The sequence below is a fragment of the Orcinus orca genome, chromosome 20 (genome assembly GCF_937001465.1).
Source record: "Orcinus orca chromosome 20, mOrcOrc1.1, whole genome shotgun sequence".
Classification (NCBI taxonomy): Eukaryota; Metazoa; Chordata; class Mammalia; order Artiodactyla; family Delphinidae; genus Orcinus; species Orcinus orca.
The window spans coordinates 57214572-57240804 of NC_064578.1; the positions used below are offsets into that span (position 1 = coordinate 57214572).

The window sequence follows — 26233 nt, forward strand, 5'->3', positions numbered from 1 at the left end:
GAGCTCTCTAAGGCTTGTTATAGCCTCAAAGGAGAATGGGCTACTCGTCTTCCAGGTTCAGTCTTCCTCTTTGTTGTTGAACACATTCTCCCATATTCCCTAACTTGTATAGGGCCACTGTCTTTTTTTTGTGCCTCTACTTCTTGGTCTTTAAATTCTCCCTCTGAATCCCCTTCTGTCCTCACAATCTATACCTGTGTTCCTCACCCCCAAGCACTTTCTGCCCTACATGTGTATTGAGCTCTGCCCTTCTCTTTTCTCTCACAGATACACCCTGTGTGATTGTTCTGTCCACTGCCTGTCCTCACCCCATCATGTCCCTTTCGCTCCACTGACAACTAAAGAATGACCTGCACCATGGTTGCCTGGCTTAAGCAGGTCTCACAAAGTTCCCTTTTGTCCTCTCTCCTCCTCCCGCCCTCCCATCACTGTTGGACTGCTGCCCACCTCTCTGACTTGAAGGTCCTTTCCTGGTTTCTGTGAGTTCTTACCCTTCTTCAGAGAGTCTGTGTCTTTAGCCCATGTATTAAACAATGTGCTTCCCAGGGTCCATCCAAGGCCATTGCTTTCTCACTTGTGATGTGTTCCATGAGTGAGTTAATTCCCACTCAATGCATTTTATACTCAGTGATCTACAGAGTTCCCCCAAATCTGTGTCTCCAGGTTGAATATTTCTCATGTCTGTTACCCTCTGTTCATACTTCCACACCTTCTGTGTATTCATATACACTGAGTTTATGCATGTGTCATTTGGTCAAGACCATCACCATAAGGATGCACCCATAATAATTCTAAGAGCAAGCAAACGTGGTATTACTTTATATCAGCCATTGTTTTGAATGTTTAAACACATCAACTCTTAACCTTTGCAACAAGTCTATGTGATAGGTAATATTATCATTTTACAAATCAGGAAACTGAGGAACAGAAAGATTAAGGAGTTTGCCCAAAATTGTACAGTCATTACAACGTATGAGATTAGGGATTGGAGGCCATTTAGGCTGGCTGCAGCGTCCATACCCTTATCACTTTCCTAGATTCCTTCTTGTAGTATGAATCTTTGTTTTCCTGATCACTATTCATTTTTACTAAAACGGATCAAATAATACTCATTTGATCTGTAACCCCCTTTCTCATTTTATAGTACATCTTGGCCATCCTTTCAGTTTGAGTGAGAAACCAAACTCAGTCTTCAATGGTTGCATCATCTCTTGTAACTTTGTAGGAAATATAGATAATCTCTGAGGAAGCAGGGAGGTAGAAAAGGGCTAAGGTTGGCATTTGGTTTTAGACATTGTGTTTGAGGTGCCTGAAAAAACAATCTCAGTGAATTCCACTATCTTCTGTCTAGTTGACAAAGCCAGACACCTCACAGCCATTTTTCTTTTATCATTCTCACATCCAGCCACTGTCTGATTCTGTTCACTTTACGTTTTTATTTTCCTCAGTAGACACTCAATGTATGTGTGTTAGTGAATGGCCACACAGTAGTGTATTTTTATGTTTGCCTCCCTCACAGAGTTTACACAAAGCTGTGTGTATAGTTGGCGCAGTATATGACTTATGTTGACCACAAAGAGAAACTATATGGGCTTTTATGGACAGATCTATAAGACTTTAAAAGTCATAAGGAATGACTGTGTTGAAAGTCCTCAAGACTACCCAGGGTTATGACTTACTAGGAAGCATCAAAGGACTCAGCATATTATACTGAACATCGAAGGTTTATGACAGCACAAGAATACAAAGCAATCTCAGTCAAGGGAAAAGATACAAGGACTGGAGTCCAGAGGAAACCAGGGACAAGCTTTAGGAATTCTGAGTGCTTAATTTAAGTTCTGTCAATGAATTATGACTGCATGTGTGAAATGTCTACTAGGGAAACTTATTAGAACCTCAGTGCCTATGATTTTTATTGGGCACTCTGTCTAGAGCATAACAGAATTCTAGACCTCCAGAAGCATAACAGGTTAGCAGCATAAGCCACCTTGTTTACACAAACAATAGGTGCACTGAGCCATTCATCATTTCTGGGAATGATAGGAAGCCTCCCGAAACCTAAGGCCTCAAACTTTAGCCAAGGGCAAACTTTGAAACTCAAATGATAGCATGCCATATTAACTCTTCTTCACAGTGACTTAAATGATACCTAAATGTTGAGGAAGTTCAAATTTCTTTAACAAATACAGTTTGCTACAACAAGAAATAAGTCATAGCTTTGAGGTGAAGGTTTATATACATGTAAATCACTGTAACGAAAACAATCAGTTATGTCAGAGTGGAAATTCTTACATAGTGGTCAAGACTTAATTTAGTGATGACAAAATATAGAGAATGTCTTGTGAGAAAGAATCTTGCCTCTCAATAAATCTGTGTCTATTTAGATATGTCGTCAGTGGTTTGACTTGCAAATATTCCCTTTATTTGTTTTTATTTGTACAAAGATGTAACGACCAGGTCAATGCTGTGTATTTCCATTGCACATGTGTCAACAGTTTCTCATTTACTTTTTGTTCCCACTGTTGAAACTTGTAGCCTTTGACTTCAACAAAAAAAATTAAAGAACATGGGGTCATAATAATTCCTACATCATTAAATGTGCATAACTGGAGATTAAAGGGTTTGTTACAGGCTTAGTCAAGTTCATGGACCTGTCTGTGAGTTTTACTGAGATGGTATGGGAGCATTTGGTCCAGCTGGGAGGGCCCTCTACAGAGACGTGATGCTGGAGATCTGTAGGAATCTGGTCTCGGGGAATATTTGCCTCTCCCCTTTGTACTCATACTCTGGCCCGCAGACTGCCTTTCCTGTCTTAGTTATCGGATGCTGAGGTGCCTCTGGAATGCTCAAAGACGTAATCCTTGAGTTTTGAGGGTTAAAGATTTGTGATCTGTTCACAGGTATGTTACACACCTGACAATTGAGTGGTCTAAGCTAAATTGTAAATGGGCACTATTTTCCCTTCCTTGGAGCAGTGTCAAGAGCATGGACCCTCTAGTCAGACCACCTGGTTACACTTCCTGGCCTTGTTCTAACCAGCTGGATGACTTGAAGGAAATTTCTCTCTGCTGTGATTTTTAATTTGGAGATCCGTGTATTAAGCATATATTTTTTGTTGTTGTGCCCCACCCCCCTTTTTAGTCTTTTTTAAAAAATATACATTTATTTATTTATGGCTGCTTTGGGTCCTCGTTGCTGCACGTGGGCTTTCTCTAGTTGCGGCGAGCGGGGGCTACTTTTTGTTGAGGTGCACGGGCTTCTCATTGCGGTGGCTTCTCTGTTGCAGAGCACGGGCTCTAGGCACACGGGCTTCAGTAGTTGTGGCACTCAGGCTCAGTAGTTGCGGCACGCAGGCTCTACAGTGCAAGCTCAGTAGTTGTGGCGCACGGACTTAGTTGCTCTGCGACATGTTGGGTCTTCCCAGACCAGGGCTCGAACTCGTGTCCCCTGCATTGGCAGGTGGATTCTTAACCACTGTGCCATCAGGGAAGCCCCAAATTGGCCATTTTTATGTCACTTCCAAAGAACAGGGTGTCAGTGCATCAAGCCAGATGTGATCTTTGAGTTGCAACAAGGTAGAGAGTCATGGACAGAGCAAGGAGCAATTCCAAGGAGGGGCTGTCCAGGTGAGCAAGTAGAAAGCATGTATTCAAGGGATGATGGTGTTAGTAAGATCCCAGTTATCTCCCGTGGGATTGGTATTTTAGAGAGATTGTTCCACATGCCCTTCTCATAGACCCACACCTCTGAAAATGGCGAAAGACAAATAATTGAGGTCCCCAAATACACAGCGTGGTTTGTGGGCTCTTAGTTTCCCAACCAGGAATTGAACCTGGGCCCTCAGCAGTGAGATCATGAAGTCCTAACCACTGGACTGCCAGGAAATTCCCAAGAATGCCCCTTTCAGGACTAGCCAATTCTTAGAGGTAACAAACTACTCTTAGGGGCTGTTTCTTTCATGTGTAAATTAAGCAACCCAAAGCCCCTAGTCGGAAACCCTCCTCTTTCTGGCTCTTACACTTAGGAGACTATATTTCTCATCATCTAAGGGCCTGTGCCGGGCAAATAAGTCAGCCCGTATGCTCCAAAGCCTGTTGACAGTATTCAAACTAGCCAATACCAAACTGTTTATCCTACCCTGTCTTATCTTTCCTGTTGAAAACACAATAAAAGCTGTGGACCATGCTTTCTTCACCTCTCTTACCTCCTGACCTGACCCATCCTGGTCTTCCCCTCGTGGCCCTTTGAGATGTGCCCTGTCTCCTGTTTCTAGGAATGTGTGAGCATAAACTACTTCCTTCATGACAATCATTCCCATTTCTGTGTATATTAACATACCAAATTAATTCCTGGGTATATTCTAGAACACACAGGGAACATATTATGACTTCTTTACAGTGGCCTACAGGGCTCTACACAGTGAGCTTTAAAGTGATACTAGGGATGAACAGGAAGGAGCAGGTGACAGAATTCCAGGGTCAGGACACATTTTTCACATTCCTTGCTAGAAAAACTCTGGGAGTCTGGGAGTCTTTTTCCACCGATAGAGACCATTCATGGTGTTTGAGGAGAGAGTGCAGAAATACTGCTTTCACTGATGCTCTGAGGCAAGTTGCTCCACACACCTGGTTGTTTGCAGGGGAAAAAAATACTACGTTACCCAGAAGGCTGAGCGCCGCGTGTTTGCGCCGATGCTGGGCCAGTGATGGCTCAGGACGGGGGTGGTTTCCTGCGGCCCGCGCCGGCGGGGGCGGGACCTCCGACCATTTGGAGAGCTGCGTCATCTATCTGTGCCGGCTGGGTCCTCCGGGGCTGTGGGTCCTGTGGCGATGGGCCGGGTGCGTTTCCCAGCCCCGAGCTGGGCAGGCCAGTGAGGAGGGTGTGTCTTACCTCCGTGTCGGTGTACTAGCCCAACACTCGCCCCGGGTCCTCCGTAACGGGAGTGTCCCGTGAGCGCCTGCCGGGGCCCCGACCCCGTCCCCGCAGCTCTGACGCGACGGCCTGGGCCTCGTGCGCATTTTGCGCCTGGGAAACTGAGGCTCAGAGTGCGACCGTCGGCCGAGGTGACCCCTCCCAACCCCAACCCCCTCACCCCCCTGCTCTGGGCAGGAGGCGGGCGGCTGAATCCTGGAGCCGCCTCTCTGGCCCCGCTCTCTCCTCACGGTCCCGTGATGGCGGCGGGGTGGTTGGACCCGGCACGGGTGAGTGGGCCATATTGCTGGCATTGCTGCTTCTCCGCTGGTTCGGAGAGGGCTCCTGGGCAGGCTGGAGGCTAAGTAAGCCATTGGGTTTCTCTTTGTCCTCGTCGTTTACTTACAACAAGTGGCGCTGACTCGTTATTTTATCCGCGGTCTTACCACAGTTTTGGGTCTCCGACATGTGTTTCATCAGTGCGTGAAGGATGAATGATGCTTCCTTCCTTCCCGTCACACTTAAAATTCTAGAATTCCAGCTTCCCTATCCTCCCGGCCGACCTCCTCTGACCTTCCGTTCTTCCCTGGCTCACTGTTCTGCAGACACACCAACCTGACCATAAGTTCTCTGTCCTCGCGCCCCGCCCCGCCCCCAATCTTTATATTTGCACTGGCCTTTGCCTGGAGTACTGTTCCTGTATCTTTTTTTTTTTTGACCGTGCTGCAGGGCTTGGGGGATCTTAGTTCTCCAACCAGGAATCGAACCTGTGCCCCCTGCAGTGGAAGCATGGAGCCCTAACCATTGGACCGCCAGGGAAGTCCCACTGTTCCTATATCTTTGCAGGACTTCCCTCTCACATCCTTCTGGCCTCTGCGCAGATGTCTCCTATTTGGAGAGGACTTTTCTAGCAGTTAGCTTAAAATGGCCCCTTCCTGTTGCCTGTGTTCTGGCATTTTTGTGTAGGGAACCTGGCAAAATTCCTGGTTGAATTTGTCCAGGATGCTGTGGGAGCAAAGAGAAAACAATGAGAAAAGAACCGTAATAGCCGGCCGGCCTCGATTGAGTCCTTGCTGTTAGCAGGTCGACAGGCATAATATATCACCTCATGTAATCCTCACCTTTTCAGAGCTAAGTTCTCTTATTATCACTGTTTTGTACAAGAACAACTTGAGACTCAGTGAAGTTCAGTTTCCTGCCCAAATTCACTGCAGTTCTTTAGTAGCAGAAACTAACAACCAGTATGTCGCCACCACAGCCTGTATTTTTACCCTCTTCTCTACGAACAGTGGAGAGGGTTGCCTGGAGGTGACACCTAAAGTAAACTTTGCAAGCCAAGCAGGATTCCTTCCGGTAGGCAGTCTTGGCATGAACCAAGGACATGGCATTTCAGCATGCGGAAGAGTGTGGACCAAATAAAAGGTATATTGGTTGTTTAAGGAACCCCAGAGGGTCTTTGCGATTGCCAGAATCCTCCCTACTCCCCCATCTGCTGAGACGTGTCCTGGGAGGGCCAGACGTTGTGGCCGTTGGCTGAATGTTCCATCCTGCTCAGCCAGGACAGACATCATGGCCAATCAAAGGCTGTTGTTCTCCTGGCTACAGCCTCCAGTGTCCTCAGCAATTCCTATTCCCTGGTCCCTGAAGTATTTTTTCCTCCGGGATACATGCTGTCAGGTCTCAGGTAGAAAAAAGAAGTGATGGCTCATTGTGGATTCTCCCTGGGAGTCTCCAAGGTTCACATGGCAGCAGGAGCTGGTCCAGGCCCTGCCACTTCCCAAGCAGGTACCACCACCTCAGGTGACTCTCCTGTGAGGTGGGTGATGATGAATCTGCTCCTCTGCCCACGTCTGCAGAATTATTTTCAGCAGTGGCTGAAATGAATATAACTGGGAAATTTATTTAAAATGCTTCACATCTTCATTAACTGTGGTTTTACTTTGCCAGTGGGTCATGGTTATGCTGTTAGACCTCAGACCAGAGGAACCTGCTTTTAAATCCTGCCTCTGATCACAACCCATGTAAACTTGGGCAAACTGGTAGAGCTCCCTGGGCCTCAGGTCTCCTGACTGACATGAAGATGATAATGGCATTGACCTCACCGGCTGTGGCCAGTCACCCAGTGTTTCTTTTTTCTTTAATTCTCATAACTATTATTGCTCAGTGAGAATCATTGTATTGATTCAGAAATCAACGTTCAGAGAGATTAAGCGAGGCCCCCAAGTTCACACAGCAGGCAAGTGCTGACTTTAGGACTTAGGATTCAAACCTCAAGAGTGGGTGGGACTTAAGAGCTGGGGACTTTCAGACAGTTTAACAAGACATGTAAATGCCTCAGCACGAGGCAGGCACACAATGAGGACCAGTGGGTCTGGGGTACTGTTGCTGTAATTATTATTGGTATTGTTTTTTTGTCATTATTCTTTCCCATTTGTCTGACACCTTAGCACCCTTACCATTCTGTGCCTCACAGTCCATGCGGGAGGGTTCCGACCTCGTGTCATTCTCCGTCGCCTCCTGCCTAGGAGGCTTCTGTCGGCTACACTGCTGTGATCAGTCTAGAGCAGTGTCTGCCTCCTGGAATCCAGCACAGAGCTCGGCCTTCAGGGGCTGTTTGGTCTCTGCATCTTTGCCATGGAGAGAGATGGGCTCTGATTCGATCAATAGCCCCAAGACCAACACAACTGCGTCTGCTTGACTTTCCAGATGATTGTTACTTATGAGGACGTGGCCGTGACTTTTACCCAGGAGGAGTGGGGGCAGCTGGACCCCGCCCAGAGGACCCTGTACCAGGAGGTGATGCTGGAGACCTGCGGGCTCCTGGTCTCTCTGGGTAAGGCCTTCCCAATCCATGTGGGACCTGTCACTTGCTTCATTCCACCCTCTGGCTCCAGGCCTGGTGATTGAGAAGCCCTCTGTAGCCCATCTACCCTCCTCCGCACAGCTTCAGTTATTTTCTGGACTCATCTCTTGCTGCCTGGTCTCCTTGTATCTCACTTAGGGAGGGTTGGACACGAAACATAGTTTGCCTTTGGTCACAGCCAAAGGAGAAGGATGTGTTGGGAGGAAATGGAGGTGTCTCACAGAACCCAAAGGTAGGAATTTCTGCTGAGCTCCTTGAGGGACTGATATAGCGACTTAGAGAAGCATGATTATGCCCTGGCTTCTGGGTCTCTTGTTCTGCCTTCTCTCGTGGGCCTGCTCATGTCACTTTGTTTTCACAGTGGTTTTTTCTGCTGCAGCTATTTTGCAGAAGGAAGTAGTCACTAAGTCCTTGCTCTCTGAGGCCCACTCACTCCTCATCTCTGTTTCTTGCTGTATGTTTATCTTGTTTCTCTGTTCATGCTGTACTCATTTAATTCTCCCAGCACGCTGTACTCAACAAGTAAGGGAAATAGGGCCATTGTTGTGAGTCCTTCCTAAAGCTTAATCCATTCAACTTAAAAGGCACAACTTTGTTGTCAACAGCTCTGTTTTGCATTTTTTGTCCGTCCTTTTGTGAAATGTTGATTAGAATAAATGATATATGATGTTCGTGCAAATGTCTCTATTTGACCAAATCACTGTGTGGGATTCCAAACCCAAGTTTTTATTTTTAGTAGTTCATGAAATGCTGAATTCTGGCATCTCCACGTCTGCTCCTTCCTCTGGCCCTGTTTCCTGAGGATTGACTCCTCTGCTCATGTCCCCTTCTCACCACCACAGCCCACTTGGTCTGAGGCTGCTGACTCCCACGGGGAAGTGTTTGCTGTTTCCTTCTTCGTGTAGCACTTGGGAGTCCAGGGTCTGGTGCTAGACCCCTGGTGTCTAATCCCTGCTCTGCTGCTTATGAGCTGTGTGTTCCTGGGCAGGTTACTGAACGCTTCTGTATGTCAGTTATCTCATAGGTAGTATCTCATGAAGTAATATAGTACCTGCTTCACACATCTGTCGTGAGGGTGAATGGCTCAGAATAGTGCGTGGTGATGCCTGGCTATGTGCAGGGTTAGCAATTGTGACTCCTGCTGCTGTCACTACTGTTAGTGATATCATCGTCGTCCTTGTTGTCATGGTCATCACCCTACACTTGGACTCAGCATTTTCTGGAACAGTGTTGTGTAGCTTTGTAGTTAAATACAGATGCCAGATGCCAGAGATGACTAGACTTTGGTTTTCATCTTGGCTCAGCCATTCATCGTGTCCATGGTTTCAGCAAATCATTTTATCTGCCTGAGCCTCTGTTTCTTCATCTATAAAATGGTGCTTATTGCAATATGTACTTCATGTGGGTGCTATAAGGAAATCCTAAAATAGAATTTTTCATGCAAGGCCCACAGGAAGGTCAATATAACGCTTTGCTTAGGACCTAAAAAAGACTTAGATCCATGAAGACATTTACCTTGTTCCTGAATGAAAAGACTCAATATTTTAAATATGTATGTCATTTCATTTCTAAATTAGTTCATAAGCTTAATTCAGGTTTTTTTATGCATTTAAATTGCTTGGCACAGTCCCTGGAATATGGTTATACCTATAAATAGTTATTATTTTTTTAAGACTTGTTTTTTTTTGAGCAGTTTTAGGTTCACAGCAAAATTGAGAGGTAAGTATAGAGATTTCCCATATACCCTCTCCCCCCACACGAGCATACCCTCCCTCATTCTCAATATTCTCACCAGAATGGTACATTTGTTACAGTTAATTCATCTACACTGACACATCATGATCACCCAAAATCCATAATTGACATTAGGGTTCACTCTTGGTGTTGTACACTCCATGGATTTGGACAAATGTATAATGACATGTATCCATCATAGTATCATACAGAATTTTTTTGTTGCCCTAAGAGTCCTCTCTATTCATCCTTGCCCCCTCACCAACCACTGATCTTTTTTACAGTCTCCATTTGTGTTTTCCAGAATGTCATATAGCTGGAATCATAGAGTATGTAACCTTTTTGATTGGCTTCTTTCACTTAGTAATATGCATTTGTTTCTCATTTCATGGCTTGATAGCATGTTTCTTTTTAGTGCTGAAAAATATTTTACTGTCTAGATTTACCATCGTTTATCCATTTACCTACTGAAGAACATCTTGGTTGCTTCCAAGTTTTGGCAATTATGAATAAAGCTGCTGTAAACATCCGTGTGCAGGTTTTTATGTGGACATAAGTGTTCAGCACCTTTGGGTAAATAGCGAGAACTGTGATTGATGGATCCTATGGTGAAGGTATATTTAGTTTTTTAAGAACCCACCAAACTGTCTTCAAAATGGTGGTATCATTTTGCATCCCCACCAGCATTAAATGAGAGTTCCTGCTGCTCCGCATCCTTGCTAGCATTTGGTGTTGTCAGTGTTCCACGTTTTGACCTTCCTTCCTCCCTCCCTCCCTCCCTCCCTTCTTTTCTTTCATTTATATTTATTTATTTATGACTGCTTTGCATCTTCGTTGCTGCGTGTGGGATTTCTCTAGTTGCAGCGAGCAAGGGCTACTCTTTGTTGCGGTGCGTGGATTACTCTTGTTGTGGTGTGCAGCCTTCTCGTTGCGGTGGCTTCTCCTGTTGCGGAGCATGGGCTCTAGGCCCGCGGGCTTCAGTCGCTGTGACACTCAGGCTCAGTAGTTGTGGCATGTGGGCTCTAGAGTGCAGGTTCAGTAGTTGTGGCTCACGGGCTTAGTTGCTCTGCAACATGTGGGATCTTCCCAGACCAGGGCTCGAACCTGTGTCCCCTGCATTGGCAGGTGGATTCTTCACCATTGCACCACCAGGGAAGTCCCTTGACCATTCTAATAGGTATGTAGTAGTATCTTGTTTTAATTTGCATTTCTCTGATGATATATTCTGTGGAGCATCTTTTCATATGCCTGTTTGCTGTGTGTATATTGTCTTTGGTGAGATGTGTTTTAAGGTCTTTGGTGAGGTGTCTGTTAAGGTATTTGGCTCATTTTAAAATTGGGTCATTTTTGTTTTCTTACTTTCTAATTTTAAGAGATATTTGTGTATTTTGGATAACTGTCCTTTATCAGATACGTCTTTTGCAAATATTTTCTCCTACTGTGTGGCTTGTCTTCTCATCCTTTGGCAGAGCAGAAGTTTTTAATTTTTATGAAGTCCAGCTTATCAATCATTTCTTTCATGGATTACGCCTTTGGTGTTGTATCTAGAAAGTTATCACATACCCATACTCATCTAGGTTTTCTCCTATAATATCTTCTAGGAATTTTATGGTTTTGTGTTTTACATTTAGATCTGTGATCCATTTTGAGTAAATTTTTGTGAAGGGTATAAGGTCTGTCTAGGTAATTTTTTTTAATATGTGGATGTCCTGTTGTTCTAGCACCTTTTGTTAAAAAAACTAGCTTTGCTAGCTATTGTATTGCTTTTGTACCTTTGTCAAAGATCAGTTGACTGTATTATGTGGGTCTATTTCTGGGCTTTCAATTCTGTTCCATTGATCTTTCACCAACATCACACTGTCTTCATTACTATAACTTTAGTGTAAGTCTTGAGGTTGGGTTAGCGTCAGTCCTCCCACTTTGTTCTTCTTCAATATTGTGTTGGCTGTTCTGGGTCTTTTGTCTCTCCATATAAACTTAATCAGTTTTGGATATCCACAAAATGATTTGCTGAGATTTTGATTGGTATTGCATTGAATCTATAGATCAAATTGGGAAGAACTGACATCTTGACAGTACTGAGTTTTCTTATCCATGAACATAAAATCTCTCTCCATTTATTTTGTTCTTTGATTTCATTCATCAGAGCTTTGTGGAGTTCCTCATATAAATCTTGTACATATGGGCTTCCCTGGTGGCGCAGTGGTTGAGAGTCCGCCTGCCGGTGCAGGGGACACAGGTTCGTGCCGCGGTCCGGGAAGATCCCACATGGCGCGGAGCGGCTAGGCCCGTGAGCCATGGCCGCTGAGCCTGCACGTCCGGAGCCTGTGATCCGCAACGGGAGAGGCCACAACAGTGAGAGGCCCGCGTACCACACACACAAAAAAAATCTTGTACATATTTTCTTAGACTTATACCTAAGTATTTCATTTTGTAGGAGTGCTAATGTAAATGATAATGTGCCAAAGGGCAACTAATCTAAGTCTGCTTTCAAATAACACTATATCACTTCACTGGTAACATGAGACCTTATAACAAAATAATCTTAATTCTGTCCTCCCATCCTTCATATCATTGCTGCCATTTGTTTCACTATGTAAGTGCATATATAATGGGAATATATATTTTATACATATATAAAAATAAGCATTTATATGTATGTATGTATATGTATAAGTGTGTGTAAGCTATGTACATAAGCATAATTGAATACATTATTACTATTATTATTCTGAACACAATGTTACCTGTTAGATTGGTTAGACAACTAAAAGTTTTAACTTTACCTTCTTTTATTCCTCCTGCAGTATTCCTCCTTTCTATATTTAGATCTGAGTTTCTGACCTATATCATTTTCCTTCTCTCTACAGAAGTTATTTAACATTTCTTATAAGATAGGTCTACTGGCAACAGATTCCCTCAATTTTTGTTTCTTTGAGAAATTCTTTATTTCTCTTTCAGTTTTGAAGGATAATTTCACAGGGTGTGGAATTCAAGATTGATGAGGTTTTTCTCTGAACACTTTAAATCTTTCAACTCTCTTATGTGATTTCTGAGGAGAAATCACATGTAATTCTTGTCTTTGTTCCTGTATAGGTAAGATGTTTTGTTTTGTTTTGACCTTCGTCTTCTTTCTGGATTTTTTCTTTATCTTCAATTTTCTGTAGTTTTTAAATGGTATGCCTAGGTGTGGTTGTTTGGTTTTTTTGTTGGGGGACAGGGGTGGGGGTAGTGGGCATTTATCATGCTTGGTGTTCTCTTGGCTTTCTGGATCTGTGGTTTGGTGTTTGACATTAGTTTTGGGAAATTCCCAGTCATTATTGTTTCCTGTATTTCTTCTGTTTCTTTTTCTCATTTTTTCTCCTTTTTAAATTTGCATTACTTTATATTACACCTTTTATAGTTCTATGGTCCTTGGATATTCTGTTTTTTTCAGTCTTTGTCCTCTTTGCTTTCAGTTTTGAAGGTTACTATTGATATATTCTCAAACTCAGAGATTCTTTCTTTAGCTGTGTCCAGTCTACTGATAAGTCCACCAGAGGCATTCTTCAGTGTTATTTGATCTGTAGCATTTTTTTTTTGGTTCTTAATTAGGATTTCCTTCGATGTACTTACATTCCCCCTCTGTTTTTGCATGCTGTCTACTTTGTTCATTAAGCCCTTAGCATATTAATCAGTGTCATTTAAAATCCCTGATCTGATAATTCCAGCATCCCTGACATGTCAGGTTCTGATGCTTGCTCTGTCTCTTCAAATTGTGTTCTTTGACTTTTAGCGTGACTCATAATTTTTTTTGATAGCTGCACATGATATACTGGGCAAAAGTAACTGCTGTAAATAGGCCATGATGTATTAGGCAAAAGTAACTGCTGTAAATAGGCCTTTAGGAATGTGGTGGGCGGGACTTCCCTGGTGGTGCAGTGGTTAAGAATCTGCCTGCCAATGCAGGGGACACGGGTTCGAGCCCTGATCTGGGAAGAGCCCACATGCCGCGGAGCAACTAAGCCCATGCGCCACAACTACTGAGCCCGTGTGCCACCACTACTGAGCCTGTGTTCTAGAACCCGCAAGCCACAACTACTGAAGCCTGTGCACCTAGAGCCCATGCTCCACAACAAGAGAAGCCACCGCAATGAGAAGCCCGTGCACTGCTGCAAAGAGTAGCCCCCGCTCACCACAACTAGAGAAAGCCCACGTGCAGCAACAAAGACCCAACACAGCCAAAAATAAAATAAATTAAAAAAAAATGTAGTGGCAGGGCAGGAGGGAAAGAGTGTTCTTATAGTTCTATGATTTGGTCTCAGTCTTTTAGTGGGCCTATCCCTCTGGACTGTGAATGTCACAAGTGTTTATCTCCTCCACTAAGGTAGGACAGGATGGCCAAAGTTGACTGGAGTTGGGTATTTTCCTTCTTCCAGGCCATTTAGGCTCTGATAAAACCCCAGCAGTTTAGGATCTGGTTAACTAGTTTCTTCTGAGGACAGGCCTGGTTAAAGAGAGTGCTCTGGTATATTTCATAATTGGTTCTTTTTCCTTCCCCCCTGCCAGAAGCCCAAGGGGATTTTTTTCTTCTATTTTTTGTGGGAACTTGGTTGAGCTTCTGGAGAGAAATTTCATAGTGACTGTATCCCCTGGAGGTTTTTTTTTACTGTCAGGGTTGTCTGCACTGAACCTCCACCAATCCATTCATTATCGTTCAGGTTTTCTATCCTGGCACTGGTTCCTGTGGCAGTTTCTGCTCATGAGTCTCTGCTCTTGTAAGCTGTGACTCACTGTATTCCCGGTGTCTCCAGTCCTGGGGATAGCAGTTTACCCTGTTTCCTCCCCTCTGTTATTGATCCAAGAAGACTTGTTGACTTTTCAGTCTGTTCATTTTGCCACTTGTTGTTAGGATAGAGTGGCGACCTGGAATCTCCTTACAGGCAGAACTGGAAACAAGAAGTCGACGAAATATTAGTTTCGACTTAACTGTTAGGATTTAAAAATTCCATGGCAACATGGCAGATTGATGAAGCACCTGGGCTCAGGAGCCACAGTTCAGTGAAATCTCAGAAAGTGACATTTGAGCTGAGACCCAAAGAATTAGAGTAATCTAGAACGAGCAAAGTAGGGGAAAAAACAGCTTTCCAGTTAGAAGGGACAGCACGTGCAAAGGCCCTGTGGTTGCAGGGAGCATGACTCCTGAGAGCTGAAGAAAGACTCCTTCGCTTTCCACTGCCCTGTCCCTGAGCCCCGTGCTGAGCATGTAGCAGACAGGAGTGAACATTTGCTTAGTGATGACAAACGAATCCTGAGCTTTGGTTCAGGATCTGCAGATGCACTTTCTGTGCGGGTCCTGGTACCTTTGCCATTGATTTATCTACAGTCTTTACCCCCACATCGGTTGATATATGTTTGGGTACACATGACAGACCAGCTCAAACAGTCTACACCCTGAAAGAAGCAGCTCAGAGGTGATGCTGGCTTCCAGGTTGGGGGTGCCAACCCAGGTATCTGTTTCTTTGCTTCCTTAGTTCTGATGCTCAGGCTGGTTCCCTCACAGGAGTCGCAAGATGCTTCTGGATGGCAGGAGCTGCAGGGGCCTCACTCAGCCCTTCCTGAAATAAAGCTTTCTTTTTACTCAGAGCAGCTGTCGTAGGTCACCTGCCTACCTTAGATACGGATGATGCCGTTTGTGGGATGGTGGAGACCAGGGCTTCTTAGCCTGCCAGGTTGGCTACTATCACCTGGGGAGCGTTTAAAATCTGATGCCCAGGCCCTTCCCAGGGATTTTGTTTGAACTGCTGTGTGGTGGTAGCTGGGCACCCCAGGTGTTGCTGATGCACAGGAGGTTGAGGTCCCTGACTTGAATGAATTAGAAAACGTCTTCAGGAGGTATGTCTGAACGGTGCTGGGTTCTGTGGGATGGAGATCAAAGGGAGTTGGTGCTGTCTGTGCAGCCAGCACTAATGTCTACAGTCTTCAGGGACAAAGGATGGTGTTTTTACAGTTTGTTTCCTAGTTGCAGCATTTTGTTTGCCTAGATGGGAGCAGCTGCATTCCGAGGTCTCTTCCAAATCCTGCAATCCCAATCTGGGTTGAGAGGTTTCTTTCTTCTCACCAAAATCCTCATGTTCTCTTTTTTTCTCTGTGAACAGGATGTCCTTTGCCCAAGCCAGAGCTGATCCACCCACTGGAGCACAGCCCAGAGTTACAGACGTGGAAGAGAGGCCTTTCCTCAAGCTCCTGCCCAGGTAAGTGCCAACAGCTGGCCAAGCGGGCATCACAGCAGGTTGCAGACAGCAGGAGGACCATTGCCTATAAAATTTGTGAGAATTTTCTTGTCATGGCCTCTCTGGAGGCATGGGATCTGTGGAACCTTTTAACCTGTGGTCCTTCTACCCCATAACACTCTCCACTGCTTCTGGGGAGGTGTGGGACATATCAGGTAAGTTCAGGCTCTCGGCTCCATGTACTTGGGCTTAAAAACTAGGTGTGACACACCACACAGCCTTGTGGCCCTGGGGAAGTTCCATGATCCTGTTGTGCCTTTGTATATAAGTTTGGCCAAGGTAAACCTAGCTGTTCTAACAGGTGTATTCCAAAATCTCCATGGCTCAGCACACGAAAAGTGTTTTTCTTGAACCAAGGGTGATGCGGATCAGTAGGAAGCTCTGATCACGCAGTTATTCAGGGACTCAGCTACCTTCTGTCATCAGCGTGGGACCTTCAGTGTTCCTGGCATCCTCCATCTGGCAGAGGGAAAACAGAGAAGGGAAAATGTCACACCCACTTCCAACACATTGTTTCCACTCACATTCCACTGACAAGGTACTCGACTTTGTCATTTGGTGCCTGGGGCTGGGATAGGAGGCTGAGTGTTTTCAAGGAAAGGAATGAAATGGTTTGATTAGTGTGGTCTGTTACACTCAGTCTGTTCCTGAAAAATTGTAGTCATAATCGTTTCTGTCTCATTGGGTGGTTGGAGGATGTAATAGATTATGTATGAAAATGCTTCTCACTTGGTCTGACCCATAGTGAGTGGCTCAGCAAAAGTAAGCTATTAGTATTATTAACATCGTGGGATTAGTGCTAGTGAGTAATGATAGTATCTCATATTTCCTTCTGAACTGCAAGTAAACAGGGCCTTTCCAACTATGCTCTCTATCTTACCCTTTCCTACCTTCTCCATCCACCCACACTCTGAGTGTCAGTCAGACACCCAGAAGCACTCCTCCGCCCTAGTCTTCCTATCCCTCCTGTTTGCTTAAACCTCAAGGCACCTCATGCTCAACATGCCTAAGAGGGGCTTTTGGTGCCCGTTCCTCCCACCTCCCATGCATGTTAGAAGGCTGGGTTCAGCCGCAGATAACTCCTCAACACCCCCGTCTCCACCAAGCCTTCCAAATGTTGTCCGTTTTGCATGCACGCCTCCTGAGTCTGTCACCTCCACCACCAGGAGAAGATGTCCCCCCCACAACCTCGGTCCAGGTTTTCAGCTTTTGCCTGGGTGATGCCAGCACACTCCTGGCTGGTCTCCCCACACCTCCTCTGTGCCTCTAGTCAGCCCTGTCTCCCACGGTGGCCCCCGCAGCCACCAAGATCTTGTTCCCAACCTTCAGCACTCCCCCAGCCACAGAGCCCTCAGCACGTTTTCATGTCGAAGGTAGAGCTTGTGGGACTTCCCTGGCGGTCCAGTGGTTGGGACTTTGTCTACCAATGCAGAGGGTGCAGGTTCGATACCTGGTCGAGGAGATAAGATCCTGCATGTCTCGCAGCCAAAACACCAAAACATAAAGCAGAAGCGATATTGTAACACATTCAATGAAGATTTAAAAAATGGTCCACATCAAAAAAATCTTAAAAAAGAAAATAGAGCCTGTATCCTTGTGTTGCTTGATCCTTAAACCCTTCTACATTCATCTAAATCTCTCATATGTGTAGCTTACCTCCTCACCTCCCTAGAGGAGATCTCACCCCTGACCAAGGCCAATTCATGTACCAGAGTCTAGGCCAAACCTTTTCAGGGAACTGCTGCTTCTCACCTTTTCTGCCTCTTTTGTAACAAAGATATGCTCAGTTGCCTCACATTCGGGGAAAGTAAATAGAAAATGCTTCTGCCTCTCTAATGGCTTCACACTGACATTGACTCTACTTTCCCTGTAAAATCCATCTTCTTGGAGAAGCTGTCTCATTCTTGCAAGAGATGTCTACACTTGAGTCCTGTCCATCACATTTACTAAAATTTTCTTGCACGTTTTGAATGAGGTGTAACTCACACCCTGTGTTGTGTAAAAATCTTAAGAGGTTAACTTCATGAATGCTTGGGTATGTTTAACCCATGTAAGCACCACCTTAGTCAATATGTAGAATATTTCCAGCATCTCATTGGGATCTCACGCCCTCGATAGCCCCTTGTGCTTGGTAACCCCTATTTAGACTGTCGGCACTGATTCGTTTTGACTGTTGAACCCCATAGCATGCTGTCTGTCATATGTGTCTTCTTTTGATCATCATGTCTGAGATTCTTTTCATGTGGTTACCTGGGGTTGGAATTTGTTTACTCTTAATATGGTGTAATAGCTCATTGCTTGAAAAATTGCCCTTCATTGATCCATTCCCCTCCTGATGGGCACTCCTGTTGTTTTCAACTTAATGCTGCTGAGAATATTCATGTTATGTTTTTTGGTGCATGTAAGCACTGATTTCCATTAGGAACACATTCTGGTATGTGTGCAGGTCAGGTCATGGAGTAGCTGTATGCTCAGCTTTGATAGAAACTGCCAGACAGTTCTGCAGAGTGTCTGCCCCCTTTAAAATCCCCACCATTCATCTATGAAAGACTCCATCTGTCCCTATCCTTGGCAGCTCTTGGTAATGTTCTCTTTGCTCTTTGAGGTCTGGGGGAGGTTCCTCTGCACCACAGCACTGAAACTCTTCCTTACACGGTCACTGCTTTGCTCCTAATCTTCAAATACAGCACAACCATAAACGATCATGAGCAATGGACCACAATTTACTGAACACACCTGGCACTGTGCCCAGTGCTTTACAGACATTTTCTCATTTAGCTTTCACAACAGCCTATGAGGCAGAAACTGAGAGCCTCTCAGTTTTTCAGAGAAGGAAGATTAGACAGGAAACAGCTAAGAATTTGTCCAACATTAGCTGGCTGGGTACAGGCAGAATTTGAGTCAAGTTGTTCTGCTCCAGAGCGAGCACTCTTGACCGCCACGCCAAATGAGCTCAGGACGCAAGACAGACTTTCCAGACTGTGTCGTGTTTGAGCATTTGACCCTCTTGGATTCTTTGCCCCTCTTCTCACTGGACCTTCATTCTCCTTCTCTGGTCATCACTTGAATGTTGGCTTATCGGGCATGTCATGGCTCATTCTCTTTACTCCTAAATGCTCTCCAAGGTTAATCCACACATTCTCATTCTCACACCTCCAATTTACATGCTGCCTAGTTAGGTCCCAGGTGTACATTATTGGACTAACCCATAATAAAAAATTAAAGCTAATTGATTGACTTTTTTGCCCTGTGTCTGGCACCCTCCAGAACATGGTATATGTAGTGTTTCACTTCATCCTCATAGCAGTCCTACAAGGTGGGCTCTATTTTTAGCTTTATTTTTCAGAAGAGGAAAATGAAGGCCTATGGAATTTGAGTGCCTTACCAGATGCTACAAAGCTAATATTGTGTTCTTTTGGAATTTGGGCCTAGGGTTTTTGTGGTCAGAGACCATGTTCTTAACCATAATACTCATGTGACCTCTAACTTTTGTTTAGTGGACCTCAGGTACGGGTTTCAGTTAATCATAAACCTTGGTTTTATGGGGACATTGTCATCACTGATTAATCAATGACCTTGATTAATTGATGTATTAATTAAATTATTTGCTCCTTTGTTTCTTTTTGAAAATAATATTCTTAACATCACCAAACTCCAGAATGAGAATATTACTCATACCGTCCTGTCTTAGTCTGGCTGCTGTAACAAGAATGCCACGGAGTGGGCAGCTCAAGTAACAAACGTTTATTTCTCGCAGTTCGGGAGTCTGGGAAATCCAGGATCAAGGGGCTGGCAGATCTGGCATCTGATGAGGGCCTGCTCCTTGGTGTGCAGATGGCAGGCTTTTCATTCTGTCCTCACATGGCAGAGAAAAGAAGCAAGCTCCTTAGTATCTTTTCTGGTAAGGACACTAATCCCATCTTGGGAGCTTATCCTCTCATGCACGGCAGTTCCCTGATTCTGGAAGATTCTGTGCCTTTGTTCGTTGTATTTCCAAAGGCTGAAAGGGCCTTCCCATTTTCTCTATACGTCAGAAGGTCTGGCTGCATCTGGGAAGCCTGCATGACCTCTTCCTGTCTCCCACCTACTGCACTAGGTGCCCCTTTGCTGGCTTCCTGTAGCACCTTGAGATGTTCTGGCTTCGAGCACTCACCACACACAGTGTCTTCATTCCTCTGTCTACCTGCCCCTCATCTCCAGACATTCTGTCCCCTGCCCATGCTGTCCCTTTGGGTTTTCCCTCTAAAATTTTCAAGAATCTAAGAACCAAAAAGAAAGAAATTGCACACCTGGGTTTCAGAGATTTGAAAATGCAGCAGGTACAGAGCCACTATTTTCATCTTCTCACTGACATGGTGATTTAGTTTCTTCTGTGTTGCCATCACTTATATGCCTTTTGTGTATTGTATTCCCTTCAGGTGGCAACACAAAAGCTGATACCACAGAGCCTACCCCTTCTCACCGGGCGTTGTCTGAGGAAGTCTCACCCCAGGAACAACTGACTCAGCGAGCCTCAGGGGACTCCCTGTTGGGACAAACCAAGGATCAGGATGGACCACTGGAAATGCATGAAGTCCACTTGAGACCAGGGATGGACCCCCAGAGGGAGAAGCTCTCTGGGAAAATGAGCCCTGAACATGGTGGTTTAGGGACACATGATGGTCTTCACTCAAGGATTGTTCAGCAGCGAGTCTTTCCAGGAGATATTCTTTATGAATGTGACTCACGTGGACCAGTGAAAGGACCCTTGATACATGAAGGGAAACACCTCTATAAGTGTGAGGAATGTGGGAAAGTTTTTAACAAGAATTGCTTCCTTGTTCGACATGAGCAGATTCACTCTGGCGTGAAGCCCTATGAATGCACAGAGTGTGGGAAAACCTTTATTAAGAGCACACACCTCCTCCAGCACCACATGATCCACACCAGGGAGAGGCCCTATGAGTGCACAGAGTGCGGGAAGGCCTTCAACCGCAGGTCACACCTCACGAGGCACCAGCGGATTCACACTGGAGAGAAGCCTTACAAGTGCAGTGAGTGTGGAAAGGCCTTCACCCACCGCTCCAATTTAGTCTTACATAACAGAAGCCACACTGGTGAAAAACCCTTTGTGTGCAAAGAATGTGGGAAAGCCTTTCGAGATAAGACAGGTTTCCTTCGACACTACATCATCCACACGGGAGAGAAGCCCTTTGAGTGTGTGGTGTGTGGGAAATCCTTCAACCGCAGATCACATCTCACCTGGCACCAGCAGATTCATAGTGGAGTGAGACCCTTTGAATGCAATGAATGTGGGAAAGGCTTTTGTGACAGCACAGACCTCATCCAACACTATGTCATCCACACTGGAGAGAAGCCATACAAGTGCCTTGAGTGCGGGAAGGCCTTCTACCGCAGGTCACACCTCAAGCAGCACCAGCGGAGTCATACCGGGGAGAAGCCCTATGTGTGCGGTGAATGTGGAAAGGCCTTTACCCACTGTTCCACTTTTATCTTACATAAAAGAGCCCACACTGGAGAAAAACCCTATGAATGCAAAGAATGTGGGAAAGCCTTTAGTAATCGGTCAGACCTCATTCGACACTTCAGCATCCACACTGAAGAGAAGCCTTATGAGTGCATGGAGTGTGGGAAAGCCTTTAACCGTAGGTCATACCTCACCAGACACCAGCGGATTCACAGTGGAGAGAAGCCCTATGAATGCATGGAATGTGGCAAAGCCTTTTGCCAAAGGGCAAACCTCATTCGACATGCCATCATCCACACTGGAGAGAAGCCCTATGTGTGCACTGAATGCGGAAAGGCCTTTACCTACTGCTATACTTTTATCTTGCATAAAAGGGCCCATATTGGAGAAAAACCTTTTGAGTGCAAAGAATGTGGGAAAGCTTTTAGCACTAGGAAAGACCTCATTCGACACATTAGCATCCATGCTGGAGAGAAGCCCTATGAGTGCATGGAGTGCGGGAAGGCCTTTAACCGCAGGTCAGGCCTCACCAGGCACCAGCGGGTTCACAGTGGAGAGAAGCCCTATGAATGCCTCGAGTGTGGGAAAACCTTCTGCTGGAGCACAAGCCTCATTCGACACTCCGTCATCCACACAGGAGAGAAGCCCTATGAGTGCAGTGAGTGTGGAAAGGCCTTCAATCGCAGCTCATCCCTCACTCAGCATCAGAGGGTTCATACTGGGAGAAACCCTGTCAGCGTGACAGATGTGGGAAGAACCTTCACAAGTGGGCAGTCCTCAGTCAGTCTTCAAGAACTCCTATTGGGGAAAGACTTTTTGCATGTAACGACTGAGGAAAATCTTTTGCCAGAGGTAGCATCTTAGAATCTGATCATTCATACCAAAGAGAAACCTCTCATTTTTCTTCCCCATGAGAAAAGCTATTGCAGGATATCAGTTGTCATCTAAAGAGTCATCTTAGAAATGGCCTCAGCCTAGAAACTTATTCTGTATCTGAAAATTCACACAGGAGAGTGATCCAATCTTTATTGTGCACTTAGCAAAACCCTCAGCCACATCTTTCTCCTTAGCTTACGCTACAAAATTATCTCAGGGATATTTGTAAACAAAAGAGGAGGAGACGAGAAAAGAGAAAAATGCAAACACAGTTTTCAGATTTCAGTGATGAGCCTGTGGCAATTTGTCATCCCTTCCTTAGTTTAGTTGAGGCAAGGGGAGTGTTGTTGCAGAGATCAGAGGGCCTTGTTCCTTTTATTTGTCTTGAATATACATGCACCTGCTGTCCAGTGTCAGGAGAGTTAGTTGAGAATATGTCTGAAAATATTTACTGCAAGCCAACTTTGTTCTACAACATCGTCTCTATCCTTGAGTAGCATATGTCTTTATGAGAAATATGAAGGCTTGACTTATGAAATACTTTCATATTTAAGGAGATAAAGATGTATGTATGAGTGGGCCCGTTTTACTGCATACTTAAGACTGATTTTTTGAGAACATACTGTGTCATGTGTCTTTAACCACCCAACACTCATACTTAATCTACTTGTTCATTCTTTTTTTTTCTGTGGGGTGACAATGACAGTGTAGCTGTGCGACCTTTCCAGATGAATCCCAGTTCTTCCCTCTGATTCCTCCTTAGAGAAGTTTCTTCAGGTCCACCTCAGTGACTTTGTAGAGGTCGAATTAGAGCCAGAAAAAATAAAACACATAGCTAAATTAAGCTAAAGGATAATGATACATGCAGAGAGGTAGTCTCATTTTTAATCTTACAAAAGATTGTGTGAAGAGTCACTGTCAAGGAAACTGACTAGAATTTTAACAGATGATATGAGCATGTGTGGGTGCAGGTACATGTGTGTTCCACAGTTGTTGCCATTGGCTTAGTCCCAGTATAATGACTAAATGACTAGTATCTTTTGTCAGGGTATTTTGAAATTACTTCTTTGGAGTTTTGGAGTTTTTTGTTTTTGTTTTGTTTTTTGTTTTTTGTTTTTTTTTTTTTGAGCAATGTGATAGTATTCCTTCATGTTAAGAAATATACTGTACAGAAAGACATAAAAATAATCATGCATTCACTCTGAACCCTCCTCAGGGCCTTTCAAATGACCGCATGTCTAGTTTTGTATTCCCATTGAAGGCCAAGTCATTTTTGTTATGTTAATCCATGGCATTATTGTGAAGGCCCCTTCTTCATGCTTTTCATGTCTTGTCTAAGAAGTCTTCAGCAAGCTCTAGGTCCTGAATATTTTCTCCTAAAAGTCTTATAGTTTTACCATATATATATATATATATTTTTTTTTTTTTTTTTTTTTTTTTTTTTTTTTTTGGTATGCGGGCCTCTCACTGTTGTGGCCTCTCCCGTTGCGGGGCACAGGCTCCGGACGCGCAGGCTCAGCGGCCATGGCTCACAGGCCCAGCTGCTCCACGGCATGTGGGATCTTCCCAGACCGGGGCACGAACCTGTGTCCCCTGCATCGGCAGGCGGACTCTCAACCACTGCGCCACCAGGGAAGCCCTTATCTTTTATATTTAAATCTCTAGTCCATGTTGAATTAATTTTTGTATTACCATGTGAAGTTTAGGTTGTGTTTTTTGCCTCAGGATGTTCAGTTGTTCTGGTACCATTCGTGGAAAAGACTGCCCTGCCTCTATTGAAGTGAACTTAGTAAAAAATAAGTTGGGCATATTCATTTTGGTCTATTTCTGAGTTCTTTATATTATCCCATTGATCTGGGTATTTAAACCTCTGCTAATACCACATTATCTTGAATACTGTAACTATCATTAAATCTTAAAATTGGGTAAAGTGATTCCATCTTCTTTATTGTTTTTAAAAATTGATTTAGCTTTCCATGTCAATTTTTCCTTTGGTTTTCTATATAAATTTTATCATGTGTTTGTCTATATTTTAAAAACATCTTGTGGGATTTTTTATAGATGATACATTGTGGATCATTTTGGTGAGATTTGGCATCTTTATTATGTTGAGTCTTCCATTCCATGAACGTGGTATGTCTCTCCATTTATTTAGATTCTCTGATTTATTTCATTAGTGTTTTATAATTTTCACCTTACAGATTCTGAACATATTTTGTTAGATCTTCATCCATACACCTTTTCTTGGAGTCTTTATATGTGGTATTGAGATTTTAATTTCAGTTTGCTCATTATCATTACTGTTATAGGGAAATATTAATTTTTATATGTTGACCTTGTATCCTGTGCCCTTGCTGGACTCAGTTATTAGTTCTAGCAGGGTTTTTTTTTTTTTTTTGGTAGATTCATCAGGATTTTCTTCATAAGCAATAATGTTATCAGTGAATAGTGAACATCTTACTTCTTCCTTATGTGTATCAGTTTTATTTCCTTTTCCTGTCTTTATTCTACTAGCTAGAATTTCCTGTCCAATGTTGAATAGAAATGGTGAAAGAGCACACACTTGTCTTATTCTTTTTGTTTTTTAATAAATTTATTTATTTTTGGCTGCATTGGGTCTTCATTGCTGCATGCAGACTTCTTCCTAGTTCTGGCGAGTGGGGGCTATTCTTCGTTGCAGTACACGGGCTTCTTATTGTAGTGGCTTCTCTTGTTGTGGAGCACGGGCTCTAGGCATGCAGGTTACAGTAGCTGTGGCAGGCGGGCTCAGTTGTTGTGGCACATGGGCTTAGTTGCTCTGTGGCATGTGGGATCTTCCCAGACCAGGGCTCAAACCCATGTCTCCTGCATTAGCAGGAAGATTCTCAACTAGTGTGCCACCAGCGAAGCCCACTTGTCATGTTCTTAATGTTAAGGGGAAAGCGTTCAGTGTTGTTTGACCATTAAATAAGATGATAGTGTGGGTTTTTATGTAGATGTTTTTTAGTTTGGAAGGTTTCCTTCATTTGCTAAGAGCTTTCGTTATGAATAGGTGTTGAATTTTGTCAGATGCCTTTTCTCCTTCAGTTGATGTGATCATATGTCTTTTCTTCTGTAGCCTGTTGATATGATGGATTGACTGGATTTGAATGTTGAACCAGCCTTGCATTTCTGCAGTAATCCCTGCAGTCATGGAACATGGAATATAATGATATGTATGTGTGTGTGTATATATACACACATTCCTTTTGCCAGTGTTTTTTTGAGAAATTTTATGTGTAAAATCATGAGCATATTGGTCTATATTTTATTTATTTATTTTTATACTGTTATTGGTATCTGAGTAATATTGGCCTCCCAAAATGAACTAAGAATTGTTCCCCTACCCCCACCCCCTCCCCCCCAACCTGGATGAGATTTTCAGGAATTGGTTTTATTTCTTCTCTAAATGTTTGGTAGAATTCTCTGGTGAAACCATTTGGGCCTGGAGATTCCTTTTAATGTAATTTATTAATTGCATCTCATGAGAATATATAGGGATGTCATTAGTTCTCAAACATTGTAAAGCGAAGTCTCAAGTTGAATATCTTATAATAATTTAAAAACAAGGTTATGCTTTGAATAATAGGGCTTGAACACTTTAAAGGACCATAGAGACCCCTTCAATTTAATGATTAGAAAACTGAGGTGCAGAGAAGCCAGGTGACAAGCCCAAGCCCATATTCTCCAGACAAGGGCAGATCCCATCTATTTCTCCTAACTTACTGGACTGCTGTCCATTATACTGCTTATAAAAGCCCTATCAGGTCTTCCCTGGTGGCACAGTGGTTGAGAGTCCACCTGCTGATGCAGGGGACATGGGTTCGTGCCCCAGTCTGGGAAGATCCCACATGCCGCGGAGCGGCTGCGCCCGTGAGCCATGGCTGCTGGGCCTGCGCGTCCAGAGCACTCCGCAACGGGAGAGGTCACAGCAGTGAGAGACCCGTGTACCGCAAAAACAAACAAACAAAGAAAACAACCCCAAAAAGCCCATCAAATTGGCATTGGGGATGTCATTATTTTCAAAAAACATGCTTTCCAGTTTTGATTATCTTTGCTTCCTTCAGGCATGGATTATTTCGTATTTCATAA

General features: G+C 44.2%; 1 protein-coding gene across 1 annotated transcript in view; it reads left to right on the forward strand.

The window, feature by feature from the left end:
* Positions 1–24728, forward strand: part of LOC101286931 (uncharacterized) — a 94918-nt gene extending 70190 nt beyond the window's left edge. Inside the window, exons 5-9 of the mRNA XM_049702775.1 lie at positions 4944–5201; positions 7579–7744; positions 15646–15741; positions 19538–19681; positions 20199–24728. Of these exons, the coding sequence (XP_049558732.1) occupies positions 4944–5201; positions 7579–7744; positions 15646–15741; positions 19538–19681; positions 20199–22111 (2577 nt within the window). The 3' untranslated portion in view covers positions 22112–24728. The remainder of the gene's footprint in view (positions 1–4943; positions 5202–7578; positions 7745–15645; positions 15742–19537; positions 19682–20198) is intronic.
* The last annotated feature ends 1505 nt before the right edge of the window (positions 24729–26233 follow it).